Source organism: Heterocephalus glaber, unplaced genomic scaffold (assembly GCF_053883595.1).
Source record: "Heterocephalus glaber isolate CG9 unplaced genomic scaffold, H.glaber_assembly_v1.0 deba00001497, whole genome shotgun sequence".
Lineage (NCBI taxonomy): Eukaryota > Metazoa > Chordata > Mammalia > Rodentia > Bathyergidae > Heterocephalus > Heterocephalus glaber.
The window spans coordinates 42619189-42637500 of record NW_028258320.1 but is presented as its reverse complement, the minus strand read 5'-3'; the positions used below and the strand labels follow the sequence as shown (position 1 = coordinate 42637500).

At 35.2% G+C, this 18312-nt stretch overlaps 1 protein-coding gene across 7 annotated transcripts in view; it reads right to left on the bottom strand.

Moving 5' to 3' along the window:
• Positions 1-18312, bottom strand: part of Exoc6 (exocyst complex component 6) — a 261380-nt gene that overhangs the window by 8325 nt on the left and 234743 nt on the right. For 2 of the 7 annotated variants that reach the window (XM_087184922.1, XM_087184923.1), the window contains one exon: positions 2288-6196. The exons of the other annotated variants lie outside the window; for them this stretch is intronic. In XM_087184922.1, coding sequence (XP_087041048.1) covers positions 6179-6196 — 18 coding nt within the window. In that variant the 3' untranslated portion in view covers positions 2288-6178. Of the gene's footprint in view, positions 1-2287; positions 6197-18312 lie in introns of those variants that run through there. 7 annotated transcript variants of the gene reach the window in all.

Below are 18312 nucleotides of genomic sequence, written 5' to 3'. Positions count from 1 at the left end.
GTAATTCTAAATAAATACAAGGTGAGTTTAGAATTTGGAAAAGAGGAAGCAAATAGTGTAATTTATAAAATTAGATTATACACATACATCTATATTTGCTTTAACTTTTTTGGTCACTATCATAGCTAAAATGGCATATGGATATATATGTATAAGCTTTCTGTGGTTAATTTATTAAAATTAACTTTAGCATAATAATACACTGTTAATAATCAAATGGGATATAACATGAAGCCAATATAGCTCATTGTTCTCCTCTTGCCATTCTCAGAAATAACTGTTTAACTATTTTACTAATATTGAATTTATTATTGTACAGCTATTACATGGGAGAGTTTGCCTTACTTATATCACCTTTTTATTTTTGGTAGCGATCTCACAATATTTCTGTATTTTTTCCTCATAACTTTAATTTCTCTATTTTTTCATTGTCACTTTTTTAGTTTTTTTAAAGCAGTTTTGAGATGCGCCATACAATCACCCACTTAAAGGATATAAATCAATGGTTTTCAGTATATTCACAAAGCTCTACAAGTATCTCAATAAATTTACAGCCCCTCTACATGCCATATCATTAGCAGTCACTCCCTAAATGGGAATCATATAACCTGGTCTTTTGTTTCACTTAGCATTTTTTCAAGGTTGTAGCTGTATCAGTACTTATTCCTCTTTTACTGCTGAATAATATCTTCTATGCACCAGATTCTGTTGATCCAATAGCCATTTGGGTTTTTCCTGTCTGTTTGGGTTTTTGTTTTCACTTTTGGGCTACTATGAGTAAGGCTGCTATGACAATTTATGTACAAGTTTCTGTGTGGACCTAAGTGTTCATTTCTCTTGGGTAGGAATAGTATTATACAATTTTTTTATAAGATCTTTTGACTTTCCATTGGTAATATGAGAATATTAGAGCCTTATAAGTATTGTTGAGCTTTAATTCTTTTGGCAATTGAGGTTTAAAATTTTTATATTATATATTTAAACCCAAATAACATTAGATATATGACTAAGGTTTCTAGAAAGTTCTTTATGAATGCATAAAATATTAAATTCTCAAGTTTTAAAAATTCTCTATCTCTGAAAAACCAAAAACCTCTAATTATCTAACACAAAACTTTTTGTAGAATTTCCTCAAGTAGATTCACTTCAAATAGTTGCATGTGACTGAGGTTTTTATCATGCATACACAGCTTGTTCTTCGATAGTCAGAATACCTAATCAGCTGCCTGATGTTGTACAGTAGGTCACACATGAGTAGATAGCACTTACTCAAACCAGAAGTCTGGATGCAATTTGCTTTGATTGATCTCTCTCACAATTCCTACATCTTACGTATGTCCAACTGTGCTAATTTAACTTTATGAATATTATTGAATTCACTTTCTCCTACTTTCCATCCCTTCTACTGGTTCAGAGATCAGTCTTTCTTCTAGGGCTTTCGGTCTTGCCTATTCCCTCTGCCTTTCTCTTCAGATACCCCAAGATTCATCGACTTCCACAATGAGCCAGAGACATCTAGCCAAACACAAATTGGATCCATTACTCACTTCCTTAAAGTTGTTGATAGCTGATCCCCAAGACCACAAAACAAATAATAAATAAATAATAAAGTCTTTGATGGCTTCTCAATCCCTACAAAATAAAGTTCAATTTCCTTAACATGACATGCAGCTATTTTGTACCTTATCCAGGCCAACCTTTGGGCTTTTCCTGTCTTATAATTCAAGATTCTAAACAACTACTCTAAGTTCTTCTACAAACCACAATTAATCTTAGGGTGTAGCTCATTTTTTTTTCTTTTCTGTGTGGAGTTCCCTTCTCTGCCTCCTTCAACAGATGACTCTTACTTATTCCATAAAACTTAAGTCTGGGGACCTCCTTTCTTTTCAGGAAATCTCCTAAGGCCATCCTATTCAAGTTAGCTGTTCTTCCTTTGTGTTCTCTTAGCAACTTTTACATGTCTCTATCACAGTGTTTTTCACAGTACACTCTATCAGTATCTTTCATGGGTTAGTTTCTCACCCCATTATAGAATCAACAATAATTCCTTCTTTTCTGGGAAGCAGAGGCAGGAGGATCAGCAGTTCAAGCACAGACTAAGCAATTGACCAACTTAGTGAGACCCTATCTCAAAAAAAAAAAATTAAAAAGGGTTGAGGGTGGGAAAACAAAAGGGTTGAGGGTGTAGCTCAGTGCAATCCCCAGCACTGTAAATTAATTAATATTTCCTTTTTAGTTTAATAATCAAGTATCAATAATTCCTTTTCTTAGTTTTGATGATTCATGATTATTCGAGGGTTTGCTTTTTTTTTTTTTTTGCGGTACTGGGAATCAAACTCAGGACTCTGTGCTTGTGAGGCAGGCGTGGTGCCACTGTGCTAAATCCCCATTCCATCTAGTTCTTATTTTTTTCTCAATATCCCAACAGTTGACAAGCCTTTTTCTCCTATCATGTCTTACTTTGTAAGTAACTCAAAGCTAATGTCTTATTTTGCTTATTAACTCTATTTTTACGTTTGGTCCAGTACCTGGTATATAGTAAGCACCAACTAAATGCTGAGATGAACTGTATATGCTACCTTTTGACACACAATTTTATGTCTACATTGAATTCATTTCTTACAAAAATATGGCTATGTTATCATGTATTATACATGTAAATTTTTAACAATTAAGATATATCTGAATTTTTAGTAATCTTATATTATGCTGAAAACCAGATCAGAATAGTGGTTTAATTTGTGCTATAGAATGTACTAAAATATTTCACAACCCAAGCACTGCTCTTGAGATTACCTTTTGTAAACCAGTGATAATGTCATCAAACATGTTACATAAACATTCCCTCATCATACATTTAACTTTCTGTTCAGATTCATTATATTATCTCCTACACTTACATAACAGTTGGTTATGTAATGACTTCACCAATGAAGCTCAAAGACTTCCAATACTAAGGAAATCAAATCCTGAAACTTGTGATGAGAGGTGTTTTACTAGACTTTCAATTCTCTCTGATGAGTCATTTTGCTTCATTGAAGCTATGAAGAAATAAGATCTGCTTGTATGAATTAACTTTGGAAGAACTCAAGAAACAAAGGAAGACAATATGTGTTAGTCAGTGAAAAACAATCCCAAGCCAGGTGTGGTGGCTTATACCTGTAATCCCAGTACTTTGGAAGCCTGAGGTAGGGGTTCAAGCCCAGCCTTGGCAATTTAGTGACTTAGTGACCCTATTCCAAAATTTAAAAAACACCATATCTATATATTTGAATGAAACAAGCTAGGAGGCTGGGGTTTATGTGTTACTTTATAGTATAGATGTTGGGGTGTTAGGGGGAGGGTAACCAGTTCTCCACCCCCCTCAAGATAATGGCTGTGATTTAAAATAGGGGTAATTACAATCTGGAGAATCTAAAAAGTGGATTCATTTAACCTTCAATATAATTAGTTCATAAGTTTTAATCTAAATATTTAAAGTCAAATAATATTTATAATTTGCTGCTAGTCATAAATGCTGCCTCTGGCTTTGGGGAAAAAACAAATAAAAAAAACTAAACTAAAGACTAAACACTTCAGACACCAGAGGCATCCTGTCATTTCCTTCTTTAAAATGGAACTTGGGGCATTTAGGGTAAATGAAACTAATAAAAACCATTAAATTCCAAATTCTTCAGGGAGAAAAGGGGGATAAATTTCTATGGGAATATCTTTGAACACAGTGGGTAAAGTAGGGACTTTAGTTCTAGCCCCTACAAGAAATCTTTGGCAGAGTAGTGAACTGAATTTCAGTCTGGCAACTCACTTATGCTTTATATATGTAAGATCTCAATTTTGAACTGAACTTCAGACTTGCATCTCATCTAGTATTCTCTATAGAGAAAAGGTATCAGTTTCGTGTTTCTAGGGTATAAAGTATAAGCCCTTAACATTTTGCACTGGATTTCAGAAGGAATGCAAAGTTCACAAAATTATCATACTTAGCATGATGAGGAAGAGGAAAATAAGGATCTTTATGGTCTCTGTCAAAGAGTTGGAATATTACAGTATTTTGGTGAATATGGATATTAAAGGGGCTTGCATCCTGAGTTATTTTTTCTTTCAAATCTTATAATAGAGTTCATAATCTTAAACAATTTAAAAATATGTATTTAGTTAACTTTTCTTGAATGTAAAAGGCACTTATTTATTAACCCCTAATTATCCATTTACTTCCAGACTTGATTGTGTATGTAATTACCTTTTGTCAGGTACAATAATTTGCTCTATAAACATGTCAGAACACTTGCTGCTTCATCTGTTTCAACAGATAAATGTGGTCTTTCCACAACCTGAGGGCATAATTAAATATGGGGGGGGCAGTTATCAAACTACACTGAAGCTGATTCACTAAGGTAGAGGTTCATAGCATGTAGCCAAGGCTTACTTTGGAGCCTGATGCTTGCCTGAATGCTTACTTAATAACAGATTTCTGTGACAAGGTAACACTGAAACATTCTGGTTAATGCAGGTATCCACATGAACTTCATCACAATGAGCAACAGATGAACTTTAAGAAGCACCTCATTTAAGAAGCAAGTCAATAGCTTTTGGCATCACACCCTCATACAGGTTAGAGCAGTAGAGTACAAAAGAGAACCTAAATAAAAATAGTAGGGGAAGCTTGGGAAGCTAAACGCAGCTCCTTGAATTAAATGGCTTGTGATCTTAGTCCTACAATGCTTGTATGTGAATCTGCACTATGGGAGTGCAAAAAGAAATCCCTACCTGACCTTTGCATAACCTAAACAGGAAATTAGGACATTTCTAAGCAAAATAGGCTATGTCATCCTGTTAATTGTTTCCATTGACACTTTGCATAAACATCTTGCATTAGGCCAGCAGAAAAACCTCAAGCGCGTCTCTTCTCTACAATAACATAAAAACAGTGCCTGGCCCAGTGTCCTCAACACAGTTGAAGAGGTAGAGTTTTGGTGATGAGAATTAGGTGAATAAACAATAGGAAAGAGATGAACAGGTAGGAAAGTTGGAGGTTATCTTCAAGTATTTACAGAGTGGTAGAAAAAAACTCATAAAATATTAAAAATAGAACTTAATCTTGGTAAGAATATGGAGAATTAACAGGGTAGTTAGTAATTCTAAAGAAAGAATAAATACAACTTAAAATGATTCAGCATTTCTTAAGAAAATAATTTTAAAATATCTAATATTTGATTATGGTGTTTCAGAATGTTAGAAATTTGCTCCATTTGGTTGGAGAAAATCAAGTTCTTTATTGTCTCACCAAATATTTCATGGATATTATTCACTTATCTGATTATATTTTACTTGAATAAGAAAATGCATAGTTAATGTTTTTTATTACATTGTCTTAGTCCAGTTCTGCTTCTTTAAGAAAATTCATAATTTATAAACACTTGAAATTTATTTCTCACAGTTTTAGAGACACACCACAGCAGACATCAATAGTGTACGTTTATGAATAAATAAATTCCTTTCCAATCCATTTTTTTTTCCCTGTACCAGGGATCAAACTTAGGACCTTGCGCTTGCCAGGCAAGTGCCAGCACCACTGAGCTACATCCCTGGCCTTCCAATCCAATTTTTAAGAAATCAAGCTGCTTTCATTTTGAATCAATAAATTTAATGGGGTTATAATCTGGGTCTCAATTTCCTCTTTTGTAATATGAGGGGATTATAATCTGATGTAACAAGTAGTATATGTGACACCCTGCTGAAGGCTCAATTTTTGAATTCAAGGAGATCATAAGTATTAAAGGGAAAGATATTCACTTCAACATAACTACAGCTAACATGCTAATTACATGGACAGACCTATATACAAGTTATTATTATTAGAGCATTAACACTGTTTGGGAGGAGGGAATACCCAAGAAACCATCTTAAGTTGTACCCAAATGTAAACCTTATAAAGGAGTTTAACAAGAATGGGTAGAGGTATTTCAAGCAGGGGACAACATAAGGAAAGGCACAAAGATGAGAAACAGTTGTGTTTATGAGGAGCTTTATGCACTTTAGTGTTGCCAAACTGAAATATGAGTAAGAGTTCTGGACAGGGTATAGGAGGGTCAGGAGCTGGATCACAAAAGGATATGCGTGCCTTATTTAAGAACCTTGGGTAGCCACTGAAAGGTTCTAAACAAGGAGACTGGCATGGTCAGATTCTCCCACTGTTCTGTAAAGGAAGGATTTGAAGCAAAATATTTAAAGACATAATTAGGAAACTGGTGTGACAACCTCATAATACACTTAGACAGACAAGTAGGTGGTGGGGATAGACGAGGATGGATGGTGGTAGGCATGTAGCTAAGATGGAGAGAAGAGGATGGGTTTGAGAAATAGTCAAAGGAAAAATCTCTCATGGTGACTGGACATAGGATATGGCTGAGTGGTTCCACCAACCAAAACAGAAAGACACCAGATCTGAGAATGAGAGATGACATGATCACAGCTTTGGCCACACAGGATGTAGTGGAAATATCTACCAAGGAACGGGATGTGTATCTCAAGCATATACCAGTATGTGCCAGAGATATGATGAGAGTGATCAACTCACCTAGGTAAAGAGTGTAGACAACATGATTCTATAGACAGAAATCTCAGAGACACTAACATTTAGGGAATAGGAAAAGGAGACTGAAAGGAGAGAATACATTAAGAAAGTACAGTCCTTAAAGAAGAAAGTTTTATTTTTAAAAAATTAAGTTTATTGGTATATTTTAGATATACATAATGATCACATTCATCATAGGGAATTTGTCTCTGTATATATCTTGAGTCTTCTTTTTTTCCCATTCCCCTCCCTCCCTTCAACCGCTTTTTCCCTTCTTACTTACAAAAGCTTTGTTTCCATTTTTCCTATTTTATTTTCCTTTCTCTTCTTTCCTTTCCCTTGCTACCTTTCCTAGTTCCCCTACCCATTTGAGCATTTTTGAAGAAGAAAGTTTTAAAGAGAAATGTGAACCACATTATCCATTGTGGCAGAAAGAGCCAGTCAGATCAGGGCTAAAAATGTTTCCTAGCCTTCTCTGGTGGTCTGATGAACACTTTTATAGGATGTAGCAAAGCAAACAATAATGTACTAAAGAATGAATGAGAGATGAGGAAACAAGGATAATCAATTTTAAACTATTCTTTTAAGGAATTTCAATGCAAAGGAGAGAAGAGAGTTTAGAAAGAAGATAAAGCAAAGGAAAGGCCGATGAATATATGGAAATAAAGTCCCATAGAAAAGATGGGGTTAAGGGGAAAGGAGGCTTCCTGTCAGGTGTAGAAGTGCATGCTTGTAATGCTAGCACTTGGGAGGCTGAGGAATGCAGATAGCTGTGAGTTCAGCCTGGGCTACATAGTGAGTTTAAGGCCAGCCTGAAGTACACAGTGAAACCGTGTCTCAAAAAAAAAAAAAAAAAAAAAAAAAAAGGTTGATTTAGCCTATAATCCTAGTACTTGGGAGGCTGAGGCAGGAAGATCATCATTAGTTCGAGGCCAGCCTGGGCTACACAGTGAGTTCAAGGCCACGCTGAAGTACATAGAGAGAATGTCTCAAAAAAAAAGCACCTGAGAATGACAGGTAATCTATCTGACTGCAAAATCAACGGTGAGAGAACAATGGCAACAGAGATGACAGAAGACTCCAAGGAATTGCTGATTTCCTCCAAGAATAGAAGAACAAATGGCTCTGAACACTATGAATAGAAATTGAGAATGAAAGGAACCCCATCCCCTCCAATATGCAGCCAGGGAAAGAATGTGCACTACCTCTAGAGAGGGCTACACAGTTAGTGCATCCCTAACCTACCAAACTAAAGCTTCATGGCCATTCACACTAGAATGAGGGTTTTCAGGTGGTACAGAATAAGAGGGCTAGAAGAAATGAAAAGATGCAGACTGACAAAATGATGAAGGAATTAAACAGTAAAAAGGAAAAATATGGAAAGAGAAAGTGCTTAATTTTATTGAGTAATCAAATATTTTAATCTCCTAACATGAGTGATGCATAGTTAGGGACTGCCGAAATGGCCATGTCTGACCAGCCTTCAGAGATGGTAAAGGCTGCCTTGAGATTTTTAGAAGGGAGGGAAGTGGCTATCTGAATGTATGGTATCTACGAACACCTGCAACAGTGGAAAGAGTCCTACTTAAGAGGAGAATTTCTAGGTTCAAAACTAGTGGTAATGGTTAGATTTCCTGAAGTCCCTCCCAATTCTTAAGTTATAAGATTTCACAGTCATGAAAATCACAGATTCACAAACTGAATGTAACTGGCAGATGCTCTGATACTTAAGAAAAAATAATACTTTTTTTTTTGGTATGGAGGATTGAGCTCAGGACCTAGCGCTTGCAAGGCAGGCAGCAGAACCCACTGAGCTAAATCCCTGGGCCAAGAAAACATAAAAAGGGTCAAGGAAAAGGAGAGAACTGTAAATTGTAAAATACTCTAGGATATTAAAATGTCGCTTAAACACTATAACATATACCTAAAAAAAGTACGAGCAAAACTACTATGAAAGATTTTCAAATTTTAAAAATCCCTTCAGTAATTTGTCTTCTGACATTACATAAGTAAAAATTTTTATCATGATTATATGTGCTTGGTTCTTAATAGATCACTACTGACCTACAAAACACAACTAGTTTCTTTTGTAATTTGTTTTTACACACAGAGGAGAAATGCATTCCTTCAAAGTGCTAGCAGAATGTTAGCAATGTCAAGTTCTCTGAGCCATTTAGATTTGAAGGTAGGGGAGGGGGTTCTGTGGACTGCTAATAATTTCCTGAAGTTCGAAGTATGTACATATGCCTAGTTTTGGAGGTTTGGGTCAGAAGCATTAGCTCTCCCTTTGGAATACTAAATACAAGCTTATTGAATTAAACTAAATTATATTCCACAGAACAATTTGAGAAGCAAAAGATTAGGACTATGTCTTTTCTGAAACAAGACACAGCCACAAAGAAAAACCATAGAGATTAATGCATACAAAAAAGCTGATAATTTAAACCACTGAAAAACCTTTGTATATAGTTTGAATTTGGGTCCCTTTCACATACAGGTAAATCACCTATGGTGTATCCTGTTAAGACCCTCTAATATATGAAATTCACTTCATCTCCTACTGTTAGCTTTTCTTTATTTCCATTTTAGACCATTAGTTTCACTTGAACATCTGATTAAAGTGGAGTATGGGCTTTTCTGTACTTTACAGGAAAAACTGAGTTTCGGAGACATTATGTGTCTTTTCAAATTTACAAGTAGGATTGGAATCTAATTTTCTTTGTAAGTGCTTAAAAAACTAAACTGAAATCACTTACTTTATACAAGTTTTTCTTTTATTTGTATGTATAACAATTCCGCTTTCATGAAAAATAAAAACGATAAATGATCCCATTCCCTCCCTGCAAAACAACTACAGGTATGTTCAAAAGTGCGTGCATGTATTTGTGAGACGGCACATTATTAAAGGGATGGAACAAACACACCAATTACACCAAGATACTGAAGAGGGGAAAAAACTGGGAACTTTCTCTTTATGTGTGATTTCTGTTTGTTTCAAAAAATCATTTTAGAAGGTAATTTTCCAAACTATAAAACAGCTATAACATTTTTTTTCCTGGTACTGGGCATTGAACTCAGGACCTTGCACTTGCTAGGCAGGCGCGGAGCCACTGAGCTAAATCCCTGGCCCAAAACAGTTATAACTTTATTCTTAAAATAATATTCAAAACCTAAGTTCAAGTTTTATATTAATAAGTGAAGATGTGAACACAAATCTCTCTCTCTCACACACACACACACACACACAAACACACACACACTCACACACACAAACTGTAAACTTCCAGAATTATAATACTGGAGAGCATGAAGAAGAAAAAGGCAAAAGCCATTTAGGTTCAGGCTAATCCTTTATAATCTAATCTTTCCCAAAGGGCAGCATACTTTCCTAATATATGGACCTTAAGGTAAACTTTTTGAGATGTCTGGTCTTGTTATATTCAAGAGTAAACCCAAATACACCTTTCTTTAATTCTTTGGTACTTTAAATGAATTTAAAATTGTTTAAAGATAAAATGCTTGGTGGAGGAGCTGTGTGAACAAGCTTGTTGTCCTGCTACTATTATCTAGTCAAGCATTCGGATATTACAACTTTGGCAAATCCCATTAATACTTTGAGAAGTCAAAGACTTTAAAACTTCTAAAGAAAGTTCCTGTGAAGTAGTCACATGGGCAAGTTTAAGCAAGCAAGGTGTGTATACAATATGGTAACAATATAATGCAAACAAAAGAAGATTTGTTTAATTATAGTGAAAATAATTGTTATTTAAAAGTGACTTTTCTTTATCATAGAAGAATAAATAGTCTAGTGGCAAAAGAATTGTATGTTATGATGCCTTAAGACTAGAAACAGAAGACAAAAATTTCAAAGTAAAGTCTTGGCAGACACCCAGTCTCCATGATAAAAATTTTGGCCAAACGATTCCTTCATAACTTTCAAGGCTTATTCTTACCCCTAGAAGTAGAATCTAAAGTTGCTCATTTTAAGTTAAATTCAATTTTCATCCTGATTTTTCATTATTATGTACACTGAACTTCTCTAAAATTTATAATTACTTTGGAGGGGGTACAGCAGAGAGGAATAATCAGACTACGTATAAAAGGGTAAAGGAAAGTAGATGAGGGAGACGAGAACAAGGAGGTACGTGCCCAGGATACTTTTGGTTTCAAGCAATGTTGCTGGAAGGAAATATCAGCTGCTAATATTTTACTGTGATATAAACCTGGCACAGCAGCCTTCCTACTGCCCTGATGAGGTATGCTAAGTTCAGAGAGATGGTAACTGCTGACTCAATTAACTAACAGTCTCTATAATGCAAGTCTCACACATTTCACTAACTTTAACAATGAAGATAAGCGTGCCAGGAGAAAGCTCTCTCCTAGAAGTAAGCCTTACAACATTTTCCCTCACATTCTGTTAACCATTAAAATACAAACGTGAAACAGTTCAGAAAAATTTCCCAAGGTCATACAGTAGTTATTAAGAGAAGCAGGATTTCCTACTCAACAGTGTTCTTGTCAACAAATTGAGGTATTTCAGTGGCTTTCTCTTTAGATGCCTCAGTTTCTGTCCTTTAGCCAACATAAGTTTCTTTTCATTGATGCTAATGAACTCGTCTCACAAATAGTCTGGCTCTTCCTTATTGTGTACTACTCACATATATTTCCCCAGTGTTGGGTTATGGGAGGCAATAAATAAACATTTGTTTAGTAAATGAACAAGTAAATAAAGGAAAACCCATCTACATACAATGCTTTTTACTGCAAAACAGTTTTAGGACTGCACTAACAAATGTTTGTTTTCATATTGTACTGTTCCAAAACAAATGCTTAGGATAAATTTATCTGTAACACTGATAACAGAAATTTTCAAGTACACATGACGACATCACTATGAAATAGTGAGCTACATTATCAGTAATTAAGTAATATCATATTTAGTCATTTGTAGCCTAGACTACCAAAATCACCTATTGATTTTCATGATTTTAATTCTGTCCCTTTTAAATCTATTGTCCTTGAAGCAACGAAAATAATCTTTCAAAATTTAAATTAGAGCATAATAATTGCTTCAAAACTTTAAATTATTTCCTATCATACTTACCATCCAAACTTCTTTACAAGGCTGTCAAGGTCCTATATGATTTGGCTCTGATAATCATCTTCATTTCATCTACACCTCTCTTCCCCTGCTCACTACATTACAACCATTCTGCTCTTTGATAAAACTTAGGATTTTGTACTTTCTCTCTCCTCTGGCAGGAATTCTACTCCCTTTATCTCCCAATTTCATTCCGCTACCTGCTTAAATGTCACCTCCACAGACTCCAGAGAGAGGTGTTCTTGATTGCTGGGGCTGAAGCTGTGCATCTCATCTCCAGTCACTATCATATTACCTGTGTTATTTTCTCATAGCACCTAAAAACTATTTGATATTAGCACTGTCTGCTGGGAATCTCCTTCCAACAAAATAAGATTATGAGACCTGGTATCTTGCTTATCTTACCACAGAATTCTCAGCACTTAAAACAGTGCCCAGAGTAAGTACTCAAATATTCATCAAGTACATGAAGAAAACACCTGAAAATGGAGCAGCTCTTGGTGATTTTGCTTAATCTGAACACCTTTCTAGCTTCCCTAGAGTAGTGTGGTTAGTAAGCATTTTTGAGGTTATACTTGCTGCCTTTGAGATGAAAACATTGGGTCTTCTTCTCAAAAAAATATACAAATTCTAAATGAATCTCCTAAAATCAACTCATGGTTTTCAGTTTAGAACCCATAGTCTAAAAGGATGTAGGCCTTTTTTGCAATGTGAGCTTTACAACTGAATCTTATCCATGGAGTTGAAGACTAAAAGGAAAACAAATCAATAAAAGCCTGAAAATTATTCCTAACAGATTTCTCTATAAAGTGGTAGAATATTGGAGTACTCAAATGAGTAATGTTCAAGGCTAATGGTTGCTTGGTCCTCATAAGGCATTAAGAAGCCCAGGCTTGGGGCCGAGGATTTAGCTCAGCGGTTCTGCCACCTGCCTTGCAAGCAGAAGGACCCAAGTTCGCTCTCCAGTACCGAAAAAACCCAAAGAAGCCCAGGCTTATAATTTATCATGAAAGAAATGTTGATGCACATATGCACATATGTTGATACATGTAATAAAACAAATCTGTAATGTGAGTAGTAGTTTTATGGCTTGTCTTTTTAAAAAATTATACACTGGCCGCCATCCCATGGTCCTAGGGCAAAGAAGCTGAGCCGGTCCCAGCACCCGGAAGGAAGCTCCCGTGCTGCCATCCCACGCTCCTAGGGCAGAGAAACTGAGCCAGTCCCAGCACCCGGAAGGAAGCTCTCCCTCTGCCATCCCAAGCTCCTAGGGCAGAGAAGGTGAGCCGGGCGGGTGCCAGAAGCACACTCCCCCCCGCCCGCCATGGAAATGAGAAGACACATAAACAAGCCTCAAAAACAGACTTCTGGATCACCTACAGCAACCCCAAAGGGAAACGAGGTGGAACAATCTGATACTCAACCACCTGGACTCTCTGAACTGGCAACAAAAGAGGATCTGGGAAAAATAAAATCAGAAATAATTACTCAGATAACAGCAAAGATTGTGCTCATGGTGCAAGACATGATTTATAAATCTAGAGAAGATACAGATAAAATAAATAGAGGATCTGAGGAACATGATGGAATCCCAACATAGGAAACAAATGGAATCCATAAAAGAGATGCAAACAGATTTCCAGGAGATCAAAAACTCCATCGAAAGTCTACACAGCACAATGAGCCAAGGTGAGGACAGAATTTCACATATAGAAGAAAAGATTGCAATTCGTGACCAGGAAAAGAAAAATTGCTTTAAAATTGTAAAGGAACACGAGAAATCAATCCAGCAGCTGCTAGACAATGCAAAGAAGAATAACATAAGACTGATTGGAGTCAATGAAGAAACAGGAGAGAGTGCAGATGACATAAAAGAACTCTTCACAGAAGTGATGGCAGAAAACGTCCCAAGGAGGGCAAAAGAACTTGACATACAGATAAGTGCGGCATATAGGACTCCAGCTGGCCTTGGTCAAAAAAAATCTATACATAGGCATATAATAGTTAGGATTCCAGAAATCCAACAGAAGAATAAACTTCTACAAGCAGTGAGAGAAAAGAAACAAATCATATACAAAGGAAAGCCCATCAGAATCACAGCAGACTGCTCAATGCAAACCCTCAAGGCAAGAAGAGCTTGGAGTGATGTATTTCAAGCCCTAAAGGAAAACAGCCTCCAACCCAGATTGATGTATCCTCCAAAACTATCTTTCAAAATTGATGGAGAAATAAGATACTTTCATGATAAAGAGCACCTCAGGAACTTCATGAATATCAAACTGGCACTCCAAAAAATTTTAGACAATACCCTAGGAAAAGACAATGAGGATCACAACCCCAGGAAACCCAGCAGAATGAATCCACTGGGCATGACAAATTAAACACAAAGGGGGAGAATCCAACAAAAAGAAAAAGTCATGACAAGGCTTTTAAAACTTTTAACTTCATCTCCCTAATGAGTGTATAATTTAATGTTGTTATTGTACTGATCAGTATTTTTCTGATTCTAGAGTTGCACACCTTTCCTTGTGCTATACTGGCTATTTATCATCTTCTTATGTCTACTTTTTAATTAGGTTGTCTATTAATGAGCTCTAAGAATTCTTTATATATTCTGGCAATAGGTTATATGCATTGTAAATATGGTCTGTTTAAGGACTACTTTTCGTTTTAATGATGTCATTTAAAGTTCTAAATTTTGATGGAATCTCATTTATCAATTTTTTTCTTTTATACATCATATCTTTTCTATACTAGGTAGTTCTTGCCTACCCTGAATTCATAAACATTTTTCCCTTATAATTTCTTCTTAAAGTTTTATACTTTTAGGCTTTCTTATTTAGGTTCATAGATCCCTTCAAGTTATTTTCATGTATGGAAATAAAGGGTTGAGGTTAATTTTTTATATATGGATACCAGGTGTTCTAGTGCCGTTTGCTGAAAACACTATCTCTTCCTCAGCTCTTGAATTGAGTTTATATTCTATAAAATGCTAATGTTAAATAATCTTTCAAAACTCAGTGGACTATATATGTGTGGTTCTATTTCTAGATTCTCTGTTTTATTCAAATGATCTATATGTCTTTCCTTACACCAACACTGCCTTGATTACTGTAGCTTTAGAAGAAGTCTTAAAATTAGGTACTAAACGTCTTCCAACACTGTTTTTTGTTGTTTTTTTTTTAAACTTTTCTAGGTCCTTTGTACTCCTACATAACTTTTAAATTTCAATATCCAATTCTTCATTTATAGCAAGTATACACAGACCTGAATTTTTATATATATGTTGTGTTTCCTAATCCTGCTAAATTCAGTTCTAGGGGCTCCTAGAGATTTCTTAGCATTTTCTCTGTAGATGATCATTTCATCTACATATAAAGATTTTGTTTCTACCTTGACAATCCTATCCTAATTGTGTCATTTTATTGCCAGACTATTTTGGTGGGGACTAGGTTTCAAAGTTTAATGGACAGAGAAAGAGTAAGCTTATCTGCCCTTGTTCCCCACCTTAAGGAGAAAGCATTGTATCTTCTCCATTCATACAAGGCCTTCTCGCTGGAAGTATGGAGCACATCTTTAATCTGTTGAGAAGGTTCTGTTCTACTTATAGTCTCCTGATAGCTTTTACCATGAACAGCTCTAGAATTTAGTCCAATACTTTTTCTCCAACTAGTGACAGGATCATATGGCTTTTGCCTTTCCTCTGTTAAAATGATGACTTTTGGGGGTGGATCTTCCAGTGCTGAACCAACACTGCCATCCCTATAACAAAACCACTTTCTACATACTGCCAGATCTGACTTCTAACAGTTTGTTTTGTTAAACAAATTTCTACCTATGTTCATACTTTTTCCTTCTATTATCTTTATCCAGATTTAGGATTAGCACAATGTCGAGTTCCAAAAATGAGGGGAAAAGTGTTCCTTCTTTTTTCTGCTTTAATTGTTTGATATAATTTATCAGTTAAAATGTATATGAGCCTGCTGTTGTCATATAGCTAGGTATTCAAGCTAGGAATATACTTTCTTTAATAGGTGCTATTCAAATTTTATATTTCCTCCAGAGTTAGTTTCATTAATTTGTCTTCCAAGATACTTCTTAGAAGTTGTCAAATTTACTTCAAAAAAGGTTTTTGTAATATGCTTTCTATATCCTTTTAAATTCTGTAAAATCTGTGGTAATGTCTCCTAGGTCTTGATATTGTAATTTTAAAAATGTATAATTGATATTGTGTAACAGGAAGAAAAGGTCTAAAGGAGCAGGGGAATTGGGAGGGGTAGGGGAAAGGAAAAAGGGGAAAAGAAAAAATATGAGAAAATGAAAAAAATGGAAACAAAGTCTTTGCAAATAGGGAAGGGTGGAGGGGTGAAGGGAGGGGAAGGGAAGGGGAAAAAAAGTAAGACCCAAGATACTCGTGTAATGGTAAGGATACCAATGATGAATGTAACTGTATTGTATACCTAAAATGTACTAATAAACTTAATGGGGAAAAAATTATGCACTATACTCTTGCCAATTAAATTAGATCATATAGGACATGAATAAAAACATGTCAAGTTGTGGGAGCTGACAAAGTTAAAAAAAAAAAAAACCAAGAGGAATGAGGGCGTAGCTCAGTGGTGGAGAGGCCTGGTCCCTAGCACAAAAAGAAAAAACTATAAGGACTGGCTTCACATTCAGCATAGTCCAGGAACTCTCCTGAAAGCAACAGGATCGTCCCTAGGTTCTCTCTCTTTTTTTCTTAAAGATACATATTGAGAATCACAAAATGATAAAAAGTGTTCTTTAAAAAATTATGTCAAATCAAAGAAGTAATGACAGGAAAAATAACATTTAAGTATAAAACTCTTAGATTGCAGGGAGGACTTCATGTCAGGTGTAAGAACAAAGTAGCTTTTGTTCCTCTACCTTTCTTTTTTTGCATCTGTAGGTGTTGATAGTTAAGTTAACATATAAAGTAAGCCAAGCAGGTAAAGAAATTTCTATAAGTTCTAAAGGGTTTAAAACTTTTTTTAGTTTTTTTAGTGCTATTAAATAATAATACTTATTATTTTTTCTGGAAGTTCTGGCTTTAAGGATCTTGTTTTGGCGAGAATTAGATATTCTGTCTTAAGAAAAGGTGTGATTATCCTGAAAAAAAGATCCTTCAAACTTTATTTCCTTAAAACTATAAGACTTTCTTTTTAACAAGCAGAAAATTACAGAATTTACCTTAATCATCTTATCAAAACATCTGTCCTTTGAATGGTAATCATTAAGAAATCAAGCAATAACAAATCTTGGTGTGACTGTGGTAAAAAAGGAACTCTCCTCCATTGCTGGTGGGAATGCAAACTAGTACAACCATTATGGAAATCAGTATGGAGATTTCTCAAAGAACTGAAATTAGAAATTCCATATGACCCAGCTATCCCCCTTCTAGTATCTTCCCCAAAGAGCTTAAATCTCATCACACTACAGTGATACATGCACACCAATGTTTATAGAATCATAATTCATAACAGCTAAATCCTGGAAGCAGCCTATATATCCACCAGTAGATGACTGGAAAAATAAAATGTGGTATCTATATATGATGGAATACTACGGGGCTATAAAGAATGACAAATCTGAGACATTTGTAGGAAAATGGATGCACCTGGAAAATATAATGCTGAGTGAAATAAACCAGACACACAAGCTTAAATACTGTATGGTATCTTTCATTTGAGTGAGCCAAAGTACAAACAAAGAAAATGATAAAGGATGGATAAAAAGGTACAAGGAGACTGGTCTCTTGCAATAAAGAAGTGGTCCAAGGGAACAAGGGCAAAGGGGTGAAGAGGAGGGGAGAGGAAATAAGAAGAATAAAGACATGCCAGGTACAGGAACCTAATAACCCCAACTAATGTAAAGATTATAGGCCATAATATGAACTAAGACAAATAATATCAACAGGAATAAAAAAATGGGTTAAGGAAACTAGAGGAGGAGGGAGAGGAGGTGAAGGGAAGGGGAAAGGGATTAAAAAAAAAGAAACAGGCTGTAATATGCACATGTAACTATTCCCCATGAACTGCAAACACATACAAATAAAATTTAAAAACCCTAAAAAAAAAAACTATCCTTCAATTTACCATCTCATTTGATGATATATGAAGCATATCAGTAAGTTAAAAAAACTCAGTAATGAATATATTCTTTACTTCTCTCCAAGTATGCATAGTGTGGTTCAATAACAATAGCTTGATGATTCACTAAGGAATCTGACAGCTGTTTGGATGTGAACTGTATATGAGATGGTATTTTAATTTCCCACTTAAATCTTTTCATTCTTCACAAGCAATCCTATATTACCGTTTCATGCTTCTTAAAAACAAGTTATTCTTTATGACTGACTGACTGGTTCATTGTGCTTAAGCAGCATTAATCCACTGTTAATTATAATCCTTCACAAAGTCATCTGATGCTTTGAAAAGGAAGTTCAACAAATTGTTTTTGAAAACTTACTATTATTTTTCATAGTTTTTGTATGATTTGCATTTTAATATTTAAATTTCATCCATCTACTTAAAAGCTTATTTATTTGCTAGTATAACCCTCTGTTTTTATCAGATAGTTCTACGGACCCTTAAATTAAATTAATAGCAGTGCAGAT